The sequence below is a fragment of the Pogona vitticeps genome, chromosome 12 (assembly GCF_051106095.1).
Source record: "Pogona vitticeps strain Pit_001003342236 chromosome 12, PviZW2.1, whole genome shotgun sequence".
Classification (NCBI taxonomy): domain Eukaryota; kingdom Metazoa; phylum Chordata; class Lepidosauria; order Squamata; family Agamidae; genus Pogona; species Pogona vitticeps.
In genome coordinates this window covers 24,718,573-24,736,153 of record NC_135794.1, presented here as the reverse complement: position 1 = coordinate 24,736,153, position 17,581 = coordinate 24,718,573, and the positions used below count along the sequence as shown (strand labels likewise).

The following is a 17,581-nucleotide window of genomic DNA, read 5'->3' as shown; positions in this document are numbered from 1 at the left end:
TCTGAACTAGTATCAAAACTTTTCAATTGTTATGACTCTCAGACAAGGAACTATGGGAACTGAAACTTTAAAATATCCAATAGAGAATTAAAATTCCTGGAACCCTTTAAAATAATCCATGACCATTAAGCTAAAGTCAAACTAATTTCAGTTTGTACTCTGAATATGATTTAGACTATAAAGTTCTTTCATATACTCAAGAACTGAACATATTCATGAACTATACATGAGGCTTTGAAAAATTCAGGATAAGCAATAACTGAATGGGAGAGTTATCACAAGCAAAATCTAATCTGTACTTCTTTTATGGTTATAAACTATCTGTCAGGGGCAGTTTTCAAGACTATTTGGTTTGTTATCTTTTGTTTTTTAAACCAAAGGATACTAGAGAGACTGAGTGGGATGGGAGAAGGAAGAGGAAGGCTGATTAACTCTTTCCCATTTTTGCTGGTTTTTGGGAGAGGGATGTATAAGAACCTGGTACTTTTATACCCCTGTATGAAAAAGCCACTTGGAAAAGGTGATACAAACCCAAGTCAGACTGCTCTGTCTCCCTCACTCTCAACACACAAACACGGAGGACAAATGCGAGGAAATAATTCTTAGGCTTAGTTTCAATCTGTCTTGTAGAGAATTAAACACAGCCCAAAAGGAGATCCTGGCAGCCATGTTGCAGAAGGCTATGGGAGCATGTTGGGAGACTAAACAATAGTGAACAAGCTGGTGAAGGAAGACAGAACAGTCCAAATGCAGATGATGGCCTTAAAAGCAGCATCTGATCAAAGGGAGTAACTAAAAAAGACCTCATTTTAAAAATGTAATTTATGAAAAATGAAAGTAAACATCACAGACTAACTTACAGATAACTGTCAGTACTCTAATGTTGTATGAACAAATTGTTATTTCTTTTAAATTATACTCTGTTTCAGTGATGCATTCGATTTTGAATTTGGTGTGATAATTGTTCGAATTAGCCAAGGGTTTGACATATCACAAGTCCTCCAGGTTCAAGGTACGTCAAAATTTAACCAAACTTAATATACAAGAGACATGCTTTCTGTAAAACAAAAATTTTAAAAACTTGCATAATCATTCCACTGGTTTTCAAAAACACCAGTCTTTGAAATTCTCACTCAGTAGCTTTTAAGATGCTGACGTTAAGCTTCTTAGCTATATTTCCTGGATAGGAGTTTTACAATCTATGTAGAAAGTTGAAATGTTATTATAATGACAAAAGAAATTAGGGGATACTTCCAATCGGAAATGGGGGTAGGGGCATTACCAACATCTAAAACTGTTAAGAATGATGTGCTGTCCCGTTAGATGGTCAGAGCAAGAGTTTCAAGGCAATACCCCAATACTAACAATTCCAGACAGGAATCACAATTTCAGGGATTTTCTATACATAGAAGATTTCCCCAATGAGAACACAACAAAACATGTCAAGAGGAATTTTTCCTATAAAAACTAACACCTTTTGCCCATTCTGTTATGACAAAACCCAATGGTGGAATGGTGCGTGCAAACTTGTATCAGTGTGAGGTGAACATGGGCCCATTTGAGAGCTGAAGTACAGAGCCTTGTAGGGACTGTGAATCTGGAGGAAAAATACTGTACTGGGAAGAAATGCAGACAATGTGTAGGTAGACTCTTAAAAGGCCATGCGAGGGGGCTATGTTCAATCTATTGGAGAACAAAGATGAGCAAATACAGGCCTTCAGGACCTTGGACAGGTTACTCTTGTTCCTATGGTGTCTCAGCTCCAATTGACCTCTTCTCTTACTGTTGGCTCTCACTATTCCTCCAAGGTTTCCCTCTTTCCAACCCTTAAAGGAGAAGACCTTAAGCCCTCCGTTAAGATAATAAGAGATTTGGTCCTTTGGGGGCCTCCAACCTAAACAGAAGTCTCCAGTGGCTCCTGGATATCAGATTCAGGATTGGCCCCTCCAGAACCAGCCTCTATATATGTGACACACACAATTTGGATTCTGTGTGTGTTGTGTGAATAAAGGATAAGGAAGGAAATAAGTTCATTTTTAAAATAATACTATTGTAAGCCATGAAGCCCTAATTCCATTGAACTCATCATTCATTCCAGAGGGCTTCCAACAGAAGAAGGATTCCAAATAAAGTTAATATTAAAGAGGCCATGGCTTTACACTGAAAGTGTATAGGCACTTTTCAGTGTGCTTAAAATTAATATTTGGTTATAATTAAAATGCAGAATTACAACTCTCTGCTGCCCCCTACTGCCTATTCTTATTTCCATTCACAGTTAATCTTCAAGCTGCCCATATAAAGCACACAAGCATGCATCTAATGCAACAAACTGTAAACAATAAGTGAATGGCCGTGTTAATTATTTCCAAGGAGCATTCCAGTGCCCACAGACATAATACACAGTATTTCTAATCTCTTTGCAATGGTATAATATATAGACATGAAGGGACTCGAAGGCTGTTCTTAACCAAACAGTCCAGTGATTTGTATAGCTGGGGTGCACCTGTATAAGACTAGGAATATAACCAAATCAAAGAAAACTAAGACCAATCAATCAATCAAAAACCTTTACTGGTATTAAAACCAGTAACTATACAATCAAGATTATACTTTCCACGGCAATAAGATATATATGGTCAAGTTACGTCAAGGCTCCTTGAAACAGTCAGCCTAGTTTATTGCAATAGCAAGATATTCAGCTACACGCTCAGTCAAATCAGGTTGTTTATCTGCTAACATCATTCAGATTAAGCTCTCAGGAGAGCCAGAGAAATTTGAAATAACAGAACTAAAAGGAAGATAGGTAAATCGCTACTCGGCCTTTTGGCTAAGATCAAGTGTCGTTTCTGTTCTTATCAGTTTAACTAAGACAACATTCTAGCCTGATGTGGATCACATTCCCTATCTGTACCTCCAAAAGAATTACATGCCATTTCCACTGTTTGAAAATAGTCTGATGTCTCTGAGAAGATGTATCTCATTAGATTATGGTTTAACAGAGGCAGCGGGCAGCAGAACTGCACCATTACAGTAAAATATTCCAAATGATAAGAGACAAATAGAAATAGCCTAAAAGGAATTAGAATTTACACGGAATAATTTCAAGAGCTCTCCCTATTTCCAATAGATCCAAAAATTATGTTTATGAACCTGGTAGAAACAAGAAGAGAAAATATTTGGTCTGTTTACATACCACTACAGCACTGTTATTCATTCTGTTGATTAATCATTCCTGTTAATAACTTTTAAGATTTGCAGTTTTAAGGGGCTAGTACCCTTCCCGGCATTACCTTATTTATATAAGGAGTTGGCAAAATCTCTTTCCACAAGAGCATGTTTCCAAAATGCAGTGAGACATAGTTTGGAAGATAAATAATTAAGGATTCATATACTTAAGAATATTTAGAGATGGAATGTCAACAAAATAAACCCTGAACAAGTTTTGTTTCCTATTCTTATAAATGAATAGTAAACAATATTTTTAAAGGCTCAAATTTACTTTAAGCTCAGACAGATATTAATGCCATAAAAGTAATCAGAGCTTATCAATATTTACATTACAACTTAACTCATAATTGTCCCAACGGTGTGTTCTGGTTACAGAGGAACTGAAGAAGCTGGAGGAGGAGAGGCAAGCCCTAGAAGCTACCATTAAAGACAATGAATTTGAAGAAAGACATGCAGGCATCCGCGGATTCTTTAGAAAAGCCACCAAGCTCAACTTTACAAGGACTATGCCCAAAAAAGGCAAGATCTGAAACTGACAATAAAATGAACGTAATTAGTTTCCTTAAAGATTCTCATGGAAAAGCGAACAGCCCCTTGTCTTAAAACATTATCTGTCCTAATTATATTCAGATCCACTCTGTTTGTAAGAAAGGAAGGAACTGATATTTATTTGATACTGAGTGCCATTAATATGGCCAATTGCATACTGTCTTAACAGAAGAAAAAAATTGCCTAAAGTTTGTATCTTTCAATATATGTACAGATGCAAATTGGAAGTATTTACTAAAATGTAATTGGGAAAGATTTACACATTTGAAGAGAAACCAGAGCATAACGGGTACAAAATGTACACCATACCAGAGCTTTTGTGATGATATGGCCTGTGTGTCAACTTGGTCTGCTGTCCAGGTGCCAACTATTAATGGCCAACTCCAAGGCCTCTGATCTCCACTTTGATAGCTGTGTCCCCCCCCCCCCCGGACTAGATAGCTCTTCAAATGGAAAGATGCCTCCAAAGAGAGTCATGTCCTCTGTAAAGCCAACAAGATGACTAGGCAGAGAAAGGGATAGGAGAAATGTGCTGATGCTTCCATTACTCCTCCTCCCACCACACATAAGAGCTTCCCAACCTGTCTAGTTCAGGCAAAGTAGCTCTCTGATTCTTACAGGCCATTTTTCAACATAACAGCAACCAGTCCAGGAGGCAACCAAAACAAAAAACAAAAAAACAAAAAAGACAAAAAAACCCAAGCATTCTGAAGCCTGCTGAAGTCTAACTAATATTGTGTACACAGAAGAATGGGTTGTGTCTGGGTATTGTCAAACTTAAAACACACCCACTGAATTCAGTGAGATTTGTATCATCCATTGGGTCTATTGAAAGAATGACTTGACTGGATCCAGTTTCTTGATTCATATAAAATAAAGAATAAACAGAAAATTTATTTTCTACAAAATTGTGCTTAAAACCCAGACAAAGGAAGAGTTAAATATGGGAATATTAAACTAAAACAACTAGGCAGGCTGGGCCCAGCCTTTAAAATAACTATGCAGGCCTGGCTCAACCTGATCTAGTTTTAAAATGGTGAGTACAATATGTATGTTATGTCTTTACTTGAAAACAGTTTTTCCACAACCTAACTAGCAGTTTAACCAAGCAGGAACATATTATAGGAAATGAACCATGAAAGTAAAAGGGTTTTAATCCCCCTCTCCTCTACACATAACTCAGTGGATTATGGTAGTTCAAATGAGTATTTAATGAGGTTCAGCACAGCCTCTGTTGGCAGAAAATTTCCAGTTTTCTTTTAAACCCCCATCTTGCTTTCTCATCAGATTTGTTGCGGGGGGGGAATTAAACCCAGTCTGCATGAAGGAGCAGAAACCAAAGCAAGACCCGTAATATCAGAAAACTCAATTTGCCTGCAAAAGTTGCAGTACAGTTAAATTAAGGGAATCAGAATACTGTATATAACAGAATAGAATAAAACTAGCTCTGGAAGAGTACTCTTAGAACATAAGAATATAAAATATAAATTAATTAGATATTTGTATTTCCGCCTTTTACATTCTTATGTAGTTAGACAGACAAATAGACAGATGATTCTTCATTTTTGAAGAACACCACTTCCATCAGATTTAACATGGAGAGGGGCTGGAGAGACAGGCGGTTAAAGTATCCTGTTGATGGGCACACAAACAGCTAACCAGACCAATATGAGCCAAGAAAATACTGAAACAATGGGGACTGGTCAGCTAATCCTAGACTCATTGTGTTGTCAGGATGTTACATCCTTGCTTTCTCTCTTTTTTTCTGCATCCTCAATTCTTTTTATTTCAAATTCTTTAGCTCCTTATTTGACAATGTTTTGTCAAACATTTCAGTTTCAAACACAGGAGTGCACAAATATGTAAAGTATATACTAGAAAAGTTTATATGTCTCTAACATACATTTATTAAAGTGTATGTTTAAAATTAGATCTATGAATAGAAGCATTCAGAACAGAGCAAAATGTAAACAATATTTTAAAAATTATATTCCATAACAGGAAAACCATCTAACAGCTTAATCTTGGTTAGATCACTTAGAAATGAGAAACTAGTTTCTATATTAAATATTAAGAGTGTATCCATATTGCTGGTTCTATATACTCTTGATCCAATGGTGTAACCCATCCCAACCAATAATTTAAAACTGAGGATTTAAGGATGAACAAGAGAAATAAGATGGACGGACTATCTAAACTATTTTCAAGGAAGAAAACACATACTTCAACCATGGAATGGTTGCCAACTTAACTGGCTCCAAATGGGGAAAGGTCAAATTCAAAGATGGGCTGATCAGGAGCGGTTAGTCATGATGGCTATATAACTATCCTCTCTATGGGCAGAGGCAGGGCTCCCCTGTATATCCATTGCATTGGGAGCATGAATGTGCAGGGGCTCTTAGGTCTCGTAAGTAACTGTTTAGCCACTGTGGACCAAAATGGTGGACCAGCCCAGGCCCTTCTTACATTCCATGGTCCTTCATATAAATCTTTCGTTTCTTCTCATACAAAACCTAACCAGGCACAGCATTCAGTGGACTGTGTAACTATGTAACCTGACCTTTTAGATCACAAGCATACTGCAAGATGACCCTAATGCCCATTCAAATGTTCAGTACCTAAATGCATGTACTGTACATCTTCAACAGTAATCAATGTTACAAATATTAAAACTGTGTTTTTAGACCACTTCCAATGATTGCATGGAAAGACCCTATGTGTGTCCTCTCTCATTTCAGAAAGCAGCATTAACACAATCTCATCAATGCATGTGGGTGAATACAATCAACGGCTGCTCGAAGCAAGCACTCAGTTCAAGAAGAAGCAAGGAAATGGAACCATTGATGTGTGGTGGCTGTTTGATGATGGAGGTAAGCCAGACTGTGCAAATGAACATCAAACAGACAGGGGAATATGTGGGCATGGTCAGTTCAGGTCTGCAAAATATCATCATCATCACCATACTACCCCTCCAACCTTTTCCCACCAGCACCATCATCTCAAATACCCATGTGATTAATTCATACAAATATCCATATACCAAAAAAATGCAAGTTCTAGAACAGCAAGCCTTGCAATAGCATTAACACTGTTTTACGCAGGAAGTTCCTGAACTGGAACAAAAGTTTGGGTATAACTCTAACAAAACATACACAAAGCTTTAAAAAAATTAATATAATTAAATTTGTTTACCTAGGGTTAATACTTCTCATTCCCTACCTGCTTACTCTTCGGAAAAAATGGAAGGATTGTAAATTGAGAATCTTTGCTGGTGGAAAAGTCACTCGCCTTGAAGAGGAAAAGCTAAAGTATGTACAATATGTCTTACAGCTTCTCCTGCCAGGTTTAGTTTTCATTATTATTATTGCTATTGTTTAAGGGTTAGGAGATTATTTGCTTTATCAGCCCTGCCTAGTGGTTTGTTATCAGACCTACTCAGATAAAGGAACTCACACAGCTTCATCCAAGTTAAGTCCTAAACAGATACTAGGCATCCATGGTAGTATCAAATCTTTCCAATGTTATCTCCTTGCAACACTGTTCCAAGATACTGTGTATCATCAGTGTTATTATTACCATGTTCTTTGCTACTGTTACTTAAGTTTAAGATGAACCTAAAGCTCTAGCTAACTAGGGACTGCTGGAGTCTCTTCATAGAAGAAATATTCTGCATACAGAACAGTACCTGAGCCTGAGAAGAGTGGAGAAGCACCCACTCATATAATGCAGAATATCCAGCACATTTTATAAATAAAAAGCACTAATTAAAGTACTTTTAATATATTTTGATATTTCATGGCAAGTACAGTAATTAGTAAATCCCACTGAGTTTGTAAGTGAGTGAGTATTGGATTGCAACCCTGATGCTTTAGTTGCTTATCAGTGTTCTCACTCAAGAGATTTAAAAACAATTTCCCTTTTTTCAGAATGGCTTCTCTTTTGAGTAAATTCCGAATAAAATTTGCTGATGTTAACATAATTGGTGACATCAATATGAAACCCAACAAGGAGAGGTAAGAGTAATTTAACACATTGTAAATAAGGAGTTGAAATGAAAGGTGGCAAGATGTATTTTATTTTGCTAATCTTCACTAATTTTCTAATAAAGCAACTCAGAGGAAACTGTAAGGAGTTATTTCTCTGGAAGCAACTCAGAATTTCTAAGAGTTAGAAAGTTATATGCTGACATTTTACCAAGCAAAAGTACAGTTTCCCCTTACCACTGTTGGTAGCCCTAGGCTTTCAATGGGAATAGCACTGGGGTCTAACATACAAGCACTGGGAAGAACCAAGTATGGATATTTTGGGGAGGGGGATCAAAGAAAATTTGAGAAGTTTACTCTAGTGATGCAGAGTAGCACAGAGAAGCCAGGAAAAAACATTTTTAAAAAATCTTCAGGTGAGGATGATGTTTTAAAAAGCTCTTTGTTTTGTTCTTGTGCACCCCATCATGAATTCATTAAACCTCTGTGTTATTTATTATTTTACGACAAAGATAATGGGAGACGTGAAGAGATGGCAATGACAAATGCAGACCTATCTAGACAAGGTTTGGCCACAGTGGAAGTGCACAGCTATAACAGAGCATACAAACTGATTTATACGGCTTAAAGAATTTTGAATGTAATTCAGCTACAGTTCTACAGCCAAGGGTATGTCCTGCATTAGAATATCTGTGAAGTAATGAATTGCAGTCCTGCTGGGAGCCTCCTTTATAATTTCTGTTCCAGCTGGAAATTCTTTGAAGAGATGATTGAACCCCATCGCCTTCATGAAAGCTGCAAAGATTTAACAACTGCCGAGAAATTTAAGAGAGAGGCACCATGGAAAATCACTGATGCAGAACTAGAAGCATTCAAGGAAAAGGTAAAGAAGCCTACCTCTTATTGCTTAGGGCATTGTTAGATGACTGTCTGAAAATAGTGCACAGGTAATCTAAAAGAAAACAATGCACATGTAATTTAAGAATAGAACCAGTGTGATGTAGTGGATAACATACTGGCTCCAGGCTTTGGTTCTAATCCCTGCTCAGCCATGGAAAGTCAGTGGGGATGGCAATGGGAAGCTCTCCTGGAACATCTCACCTACCTCAAAAACCCTGCAAGGGTTGCCGTATGTTGCAACTGACTTGATGGCATGCACCATACATACACAAATTAAAACTTGTAAACCACATTTTAATTAGGACAAAGAGAACCAGAGACATTTACACCTGTAGAGCACACTACTGTCCTATCCAACTCAAAACAAAGCAAAACAAAAAACGTGACATTCTGCCAGTAAAAATGGAGATGGGAGGGAGGCGGAAGCAGCTCTGGGAAGAACAGATGATAATCACCAGTATCCTGTTTGTTATTTACCACATGTGGAGCTACAGTTCCGGAAACAGAAGTGGTTCTGTAGTGAGGTGCTGGTCACATGTGGCATTTGTAGCTCTATGTGTATTAATTATCAAGAAATATTTTTATTTTGTTTTCACCTACAATGCTTGCACAGCCTAACATGGTTACCACTTCTACAACTAAATATCAACAGAAACTGGTCAATGTTATTTAGACTTCCTGTACAACATAAGGAAATAATCCATGATCATTACACACGAAATGCCTAACGTGGCAATTCCCCTATGCTTCAAGTATATTCACATAAAACCTTGCCTCAAAGTCAATCATTCCAATGTTTTCACCAATCCAATGACAAACCTGGTTGTATTTTACTTTAAACAGAGCTATCGTCAGGTCCGTTTGAATGAACTTCTACAGGAACACTCTCGGGCTGCTAATCTGATTGTTCTGTAAGTTGTGCCATTATAATTTTGCCATCATCTGCTAGGAGATTTTTAGGCAAGAGCTCAAGATTGAATCTTGAACAGAGGTTAATTTGTGAGTGCAAATCCCCACATTTTCATGAGAATAAAAGCAATATACAGCCTGATATTGACCCTTCAGATAACTTCAATCACTATGCTACTATGTGATTGCCCATTTAAAGATGTACGGTTTCATCTGATCAAAGAATATGTGAATGACTGCCAGTTTTAAATTACATCCTGGATCAGACAACATATCTGGCTCATTGGGCACCTAGAAATTTTGTGCCTGCCCTCATATATTTTGAAGGGGATATAAAATGGACTATTACTAAGACTGTCATCCTGTTCTATTCCACAGGAGCCTACCAGTTGGAAGAAAAGGAATTGTATCTGATTACCTCTATATGGCTTGGTTAGAAATTCTCTCAAAGAATCTGCCTCCAGTTTTGCTCATCCGAGGCAACCACAAAAACGTACTTACATTTTATTCTTAGCAAGCACCTCTGGAAATTGCTGTCCAAGAATACCTGGGTTACCCAAGGTTGAGAACCACTGCCTTAGAATGTACTCCTCAAATCATGGAAGAATCACCTTGGTGTCACTGTCTGACAGGAAAAAAAACTGATTGTATCCACAAACAGCAATTTCAATTCTCTAGTACTGGTCCTTTCATAGCCAACACAGTATCATCCATGCACAAAAGCAGACTTGGCAGAGCCCCCAAGGTTTACAAATGTACAAAATTAGCATTAGGGAGGAAAGTTCTGGGGGGGGGGGAGAGACCTTTATCCAAAGCAGGCCAATGAGAACTAAGGATATGCAGTGGCCACAGGAAGCTGACAGTTCAACAGGGGAAAATGGAATATAGAACCCTGAAAGAGATGGAAGGGAGCATCCTGGAAGTCAACAAACAACAGCCCACACTGAAACTTTTTGTTGTAGGTCATACTTATAATTCTCAGTGCTAATGTATTCCCTACATAAGAGGCATCAACGAAAATTTTAGTTGATATTATTTTACAGATGTTGCAGATTACCTAACTGGTAAGAATGTATTATTTTCAAACATTGCAATTCGGTGGTCCAGCCGAGCAGAAAAAGAAAAGTTTATATTATTGTTCATTCTCTCCCTGAACTCAAATTTAAATGCATCACAGCAACATCATACTCACGTAACTTCATTATGTGTGGGGCTTCCTCAGTGGAACAGGATTTTGGCTACAGCCTAGTTCCTTCACGCCAGTATAATATGCGGGAAGGAGCCCATGAAAAACTGCAACAGATCCAAACGAGTTTTCAAATTATTATATGGAAATAAATTGCAATCATATTTAATCACTACACTCACACAAGTGTCAAAACAAAATTAATTATGATAACTAAAATTTTATAAGATTTCATTTGCACATATTTCATATGATTTCTCTAGATTTATAAACTCAATAAATGTTTTTAATTTATTTGGGTAAATTGCACCTTGAAACAAAAGTGATATTCTTTTAACATACATTTTAGACTTTTCTGATTAGTATGAAATATTTCAGTTGTTAGACTTGGAACAATACTGACTATTTCAAGAAGAAATAAACTAAAGTAGATTGAAATATGTGCTCCAACATGCTGTTTCTATTGCATGCTTTAGTGTACTGTTTTTTATTGTTTCAACAAGAAAATCGTTCCAGAGGGCACGGGCTTTGGCAGCACAAACTCCAAAGAGTCCTGCAGCATCTTTTGTGGTCCTCTGTGTACGCAATACAGAAAACTGCACACAGAAAACAGCAGAATAAAACTCTGCTGATCCTCCTCCACTTCACTATTACCATTATCATCACCTTTATAATCTCAGATTCAAATTAATGGGCTCGTTGAATAAAATGCAATGCCTTTAGTCATATTTTCTGTAAAAAAAAATCCAATAGTTTGTTTGTAGCAGTACTTTGTGTTTATTTAGCATCCTAGAAAAGCACTTTTATCAGGTGAAACCCAAATCTGCATCCTCAGTCTTAAACTAAATTTCCTGTGTATGTGTGGCGAATGCTATCAATTCCTCATCAGTAAGGGCTGATATTTTGTATAGCGATGCATATATTGGATGGAAGCACTTGAGCTACTGCTACGAAGCTACCTTTCTCTCCCTCCTAAGAGAATCATCTGGGGCCAAGAGAAGCACACGGCACTAACATAATTTACAGAATTCATGATTTTTCACCAAACACAAAGACAGCCATGAATTTAGTTCATTTGCACGGGTGGAGAAATAAACTTGGACCAATTTCAGCCTCTCGGCTTCTCACATCTCCCATGTTACTTTTTGCCAAAATAAAATTGCCAGCTCAAACAGAAGGCACTTTGCACTCCCTCAGAAACAACTTCTCTTTTACGACACGTTAATTCCCTCTATACGCTGGGGATGAGTCTCAGGGTTACAAAGTAATTGCCAGTTGAGGGACATTGTTTATTCCAAGCATAAGCTCTTTTTAAAACCTATTCCTGAGGTACCAAAGATGTCCCTCCCTTGCCTCCCACCTCCAGGGTCCAAGGGCACCTTTAAAATGCCCTTAAAAGGCATCCCAGGGAAGCCACTTCAATCATAACCTAAAAGGGCACCTTGCACCACCCTCAATGAGGGCCAAAAAGGATGCTAATTTGCATGTGTGGACTTACTATATGTTCAGACACTGACTTAACAATAATGTTACAATAAACTCATACAGAATAGCAATACAACTCACAGGCAGAGGGAGAGGCAGGGAGGGACCAAGGGATCCATGCACCCACCACTGAGGCCGCTGCTGAAAACTGGGGATGATGGGCCCCACCAAGGCTCCCTCCACACAGATTTCCATAGTTCTTCAAGCCAGGCTTGCACGGGGCACCCTTTCAAACTAAGGACCTCTTTAAGCCGTGCATTATAGAAGTTTCATGTTGGGTGCCTTCACACGAAACAAAATGCATTTTATGTAAGCCTAGAGCTGAGTTATTTTGTTTCTTGCATCTGAGGAAGGGCTATCATCTTCCAAAAACTGTCTGAAATAAAGGGTTAGCTTTCTTATTTTAGATTGTTAAAACTTCAGTCCTGTGGGAAGACTCTCTTCAGTTAACTCAGGTTTTTCATCCTTCCGAGGTCAGTAAACTATCCACCTCCATGGGGGGGGGGGCAAATATGAGCAGCATCCTCGTTAAATTGTAACATACACACCCCAAACGCTTTAAACACTACAGAGCAGTATAATAAGCAGCATTTTGCTTTAGGAGCCTCAGGTTGCACTGGTTAAATTGCAGGATTGCAGTGAAGACTCTGCTCGGGACCTGAGTTTGATTCTGATGGGATTTAGGCAGCCGGCTCAAGGCTGACTCAGCCTTCCATCCTTTCGAGGTCGATAAACTGAGGGCCCAACTTGCTGGTGGGGGTGGGGGAAGCAATTATACCTAGCCTGCCTAATTAAATTATAGACGCCCTACACGCAGAGTGCTGTAAGCTTGAATTCCGTGTGTGTGTGTGTGTGTGGGGGGGGGTGTTTCTCTGGCTCTCCTTCAGCCTCAGCTCCGAGAGGCCGGCCTGGCCTTCCTCCCTCCCTGCCAGAAAGACCCGCGTCCTCTTTTAATTCTGTGAGGAGGAGGAGAAAAAACACCGCCAGGCGCCATCGCTGGGCTGCCCTTCACATTCCCCTCAGGCTCTACATTCAACCATTCCCCACCGAGGGCCGGGGCAGCCCTCGCGCCTTTTTTTCCCCCCGTTGTCCTCGCCCGCCTCAGACGGAAGCCCAGCCAGGGCGGCTTCGTGAGGGGCAAATTCGGAGAGCCAAGCCCGGCGCCATGTCGTGGCGCTTCCTGAGGCGACTCCTCCGAAAGGGCAAGCCAACGGCCGCGTGGAGAAGGGAGGGGGGGCGAAAGAGGGAGCCCGCCAAAAATAAAGCGGGCCTCCCACCCGGGGACGCAGGGGTAGGGCGGCTTTTCCCCACTCCCCTCTTTCACCCCCACTCAGACGCCGCCACCCCCCCGCGGGTGGAGCCATTGGTTTCTTCCCCTCAGAGGGCTGGGACGCTCGCCCAAGAGCCCCGACTGGGCAAGACCATTCCGTAGGCGGGGTGGGGGGGAACATGCTAGTGAAGTGGGGGGGTTCTCCCTCCCCGCTCCCAATGAGGCCGAGCTCGTTTCCCATTGGCTAAGGCAGGGGGTGGGGGCGGGGGTGGGGAGCGCTGAAGGGAGTTTGGACGGCGTGGCAAGGATTTAGGTTTATATATATTAGACACGAGGGAATATTTTTTTAAGCCCTTCCACGTCAAGCTTTCGCGGATTAATCCTGTCCGTTCGAGCAGCAGTCCCCAACCTTGGGCCTCCAGACGTTCTTGGACTTCAACTCCCAGAAATCCTGGCCGAAAGAGATGGTGGTGAAGGCTTCTGGGAGTTGTAGTCGAAAAAAACATCTGGGGGCCCCCGGTTGGGGGCACCCGAGGTCTCCTTTCTGAAGCTGTGGGCTACTCTAACCACCTCCCCTTTTTTCCCTTTCTCTCTATGAAACAGGAGCGGCAGCTTTTCCCCCTCAGTCCGCGCGCCCCCCAAGCCTCCTCCTCCTATTGGTCTTTTCGCAGGAGGCCCGCCCCCTGCCGCGCGCTGATTGGCGCTTGTAGGTCTTAGCGGCTGAGCGCCGGAGAAAAGGCGGGCTTTGAAATCTCCCGCCGTTTTTTCTCTCTCCTCAGAACCGAGCACCCCTTCTTCTTCTCTTCCTTCTCCTCCGTCGTCTGCAGCCATGCCCTGCTCCGGAGCAGAGCCCGCGTGCAGCCCCAGCAAGCGGCCCAAGCCCTCCCCGGGCCCCTCCGAGGAGCCTCCCGCCCAGAGGCTGCGCTTCGCTCGGCTCTCCGAGAACGCCTCGGCCCCTTCTCGGGGCTCCTCGCGGGCGGCCGGATACGACCTCTATAGGTGAGCCTCCCCTTTTCCTCGGGAGACCCGCGGAGGAATCGGTTCCAAACCTCCGCTCCGCGGATGCCGAAAACCGCGGAAGAACCGGAACGCTCTACACCGCGTTGCTCTTCAGCGCCCTCTAAGGGCTAGTTCTGTTCGGTACACCCTGTACAGTACCTATAAATAAGCTTTCCTGGGTTTTTTTTAAAAAGTATTTTCATGCAGTGGATAAGTGAATTAGCGGATCCTGACCCCATGAATAGAGGGGGCCCTACTGTATCTCTTATATATGAAAAGCATACATTGCTCACATGTCAAAGGGTAGCTAATAATGCAAAGTATCAAAGGAAGCATTAAGTTGATTGGCATCAATTACCAACAAATTAATAGCATGAAATATTAAGGAAGAATTAATAACATTATGTTAGGGAGAGAAGATATGGCTGCCCAGATCGTGTCCCAATCCAGTTACAATCCAGCCTTCAAAAGGCAGTAGATAAAAAATTTGCTGGGAAAGGCATTTATGGCAAATCATAAAAATACGAACTAAGACAGCTTCCCTTTCCCAGCGAAGCTCTTCTATATTAATTCAGACCCGCGAAACATCTGCCTGCTGTCTTAACGGAAATGACCATTCACTTGCTTGCTTTCATAGTGCCTACGACTATGAGATTCCTGCTTCAGGGAAAGCCGTTGTGAAAACAGATATTCAGATTTCTCTCCCTCCTGGGTGCTACGGCCGAGTAGGTGAGTTCAGAGGCAACCCATAATCTTGCAAAACTGCTTACTAGGTGTTTTTCCTATGAAAGCTGCTGCAGAAGATTTGAATACAGAACGCTCAGGCTCAGCGGACCGTTATATGCAAAGCAGGCTATTCTGAGACGCTTGTTTTGTTAATGGGTTTTTTCCCAATCGTTTTTTACAAGTGCATAGAAATAAGTGCTAAATAACTTGTCTGTTTACAAAAATAAGTTTTGGTTATATTAAAGGTAGATTTTCCCCCAATGTTTTATAGCTCCTCGGTCTGGATTAGCTGCAAATCATTTCATAGATGTTGGTGGTAAGTTGTCGCTGTCTATATCTTCTAATACCTGTGGTACCTCTGTTTGCTGCATGGCAAGGTTCATACGTACTCTAATGTCCTGAGATCACCATTTCTCCAGTCAGGTGAAAGCTCAGATTAAATCAGAACTTAGAACAGTTGCTTTTTGACACCCAGAATCCCACTGTCATCATGGCTAGTGGGATGCTTCCTGGAAGAGTCTGGGATTTGTAGTCCGAAACAATTATCCCAAACTTATTCCCAGGCACATTATACAGTATTCTCTGTATTGGTTGACTAACTGCAGTGTAAATGGGGATTTCATCTATAGTAAATCAGTCATTTCACCTGTCAGATGTTTGAAACATAAATATACTGTGAAAAGCATGAACTTTGTTACATTTGCTAAGAACGTTCTCTATTACAGCTGGGGTTATTGATGAGGATTACAGAGGAAATGTTGGAGTTGTGCTATTTAACTTTGGGAAGGAACCCTTTAAAGGTAAGGATTAAACTGGATACATTTCTGAATCATTTTTTAAACTTTCCCCTATTCTGCTTTCTATTTAAATCATAGAATTATAGAAGTGGGAAGGGGCCTATAAGGCCATCAAGTCCAACCCCCTGCTTGATGCAGGAATATAAACATGATCTAACTCTGTGTACTTCCATATTAAACAACTGGGCTTTTCAAGCTTAGTTAGGAAGCTGTGATGAAAACATGCGATACTGCTTTAAACTTTTGTTGTGCCTTGTGAATGTCATTATTTTAAGGGGTTTAACATTCTCTCTTTAAAATGTTCAAATACATAGATTTTAATGTTGCCGACGGTTGCACTCAGAAACATGCAGAGGCTTGCTTAATTTATCCAACACCTAATACACAGGGGGTTATTCAGACTTAAATTAATGGGTTTTGAAGGCAGAGATAGAGTACGAAAGCTAGCTTGTTACACAAGGAAGGGAAGTAGCACTAAGGAGATAGGGTGAGGAAGCTTATTAGGCACAACTAAGTTGCAGATAGAGTAGGCCTATTTGAATCAATGGAACTTAAGAAGAAATTGACTCACCAAATCCCCACTGATTCTGTGGGATCTACTGTAGTGCGACTTACTAAACTAGGTTTGGACCAGTGAGTTCAAGATTTGCAAAAAAGGGGGATATATTTAAAATATTAATACGGTGATGTTGTGTTTTTAAAGTATTGATACCATGAGGTTTTTAAATGTTTGTTTGGATTTGAAGTTAAAAAGGGGGACAGAATTGCCCAGCTCATCTGTGAACGGATCTACTATCCAGAGCTTGAAGAAGTCCAGGTAACAAAAATTGATACACTGTTAGTAGTGGTTGCTGTTAACAAAAAACAGAAAGGGGGGGAAAAACAGTGTGCCATTTGCTACTTAATTACACTTTTGATGGCAAAAGTTTGTCATTTACTGTTTGTTTCATTCTGTGGGTTAATTTCTTACACCCAAGCAGGAAACAAACTGGTATACAGTATAAGTAGAAGAGTCTAAACATTATTAGAATGAGGGGTGGTGACTTTCAGAAAGGCTAACATGGCTTTCTTTCAGGTTTTGGATGAAACGGAGCGTGGCTCAGGAGGCTTTGGATCCACCGGGCAGAAGTGAGAGCAGTAACACCTCTTCAGTTGAATGACTTCCTCTTGTCTTTGCAAAAAACATACTGGTGTAAATAAAGGTTTTTCTTTTCTACACTTGCTTTTTACGAAATTATGTGTATTATAGAAGGATAAAGGCTGAGAGTCTGTTAGGTGTACAATAAATATAGCCACACCCGTTTCCCCAGAAGCTCTTGGCAACGTCAACTGAGAGGGCCTACCTCTCCTTCCCGTTTCTCCCGTATGAGGAAGGAGAGTGATCCTGCTGCCACCAAGGACCAGCTGATGGTGGCGCATTCCCACTCCTTCTCTTAAAACGGTTGAAGAGAAGGGGAAGTGCTGCCAGAATGTGTGGCAGAAGGCCCGACACTTCAAGCAGAACAAAGCCACTTCCCACCACTGCGCCTTGCCTCCATGAAAGCTGTTT

General features: G+C 40.6%; 2 protein-coding genes and 1 pseudogene across 2 annotated transcripts in view; all 3 read left to right on the top strand.

Moving 5' to 3' along the window:
- Positions 1-11,205, top strand: part of SLC12A1 (solute carrier family 12 member 1) — a 42,304-nt gene extending 31,099 nt beyond the window's left edge. Inside the window, exons 20-27 of the mRNA XM_020790121.3 lie at positions 930-1,012; positions 3,604-3,747; positions 6,516-6,647; positions 6,974-7,085; positions 7,704-7,790; positions 8,508-8,643; positions 9,504-9,571; positions 9,948-11,205. Of these exons, the coding sequence (XP_020645780.3) occupies positions 930-1,012; positions 3,604-3,747; positions 6,516-6,647; positions 6,974-7,085; positions 7,704-7,790; positions 8,508-8,643; positions 9,504-9,571; positions 9,948-10,083 (898 nt within the window). The 3' untranslated portion in view covers positions 10,084-11,205. The remainder of the gene's footprint in view (positions 1-929; positions 1,013-3,603; positions 3,748-6,515; positions 6,648-6,973; positions 7,086-7,703; positions 7,791-8,507; positions 8,644-9,503; positions 9,572-9,947) is intronic.
- On the top strand, positions 2,808-2,944 carry LOC140702491 (U2 spliceosomal RNA; annotated as a pseudogene).
- A 2,989-nt stretch (positions 11,206-14,194) lies between the features above and the next one.
- Positions 14,195-17,250, top strand: DUT (deoxyuridine triphosphatase). Its single transcript, XM_020790117.3, has 6 exons — positions 14,195-14,509; positions 15,147-15,238; positions 15,507-15,551; positions 15,961-16,035; positions 16,779-16,849; positions 17,108-17,250. Exons 1-6 carry the CDS (start codon positions 14,340-14,342, stop codon positions 17,162-17,164), a joined length of 510 nt encoding a protein of 169 aa, XP_020645776.2. The 5' UTR covers positions 14,195-14,339; the 3' UTR covers positions 17,165-17,250.
- The last annotated feature ends 331 nt before the right edge of the window (positions 17,251-17,581 follow it).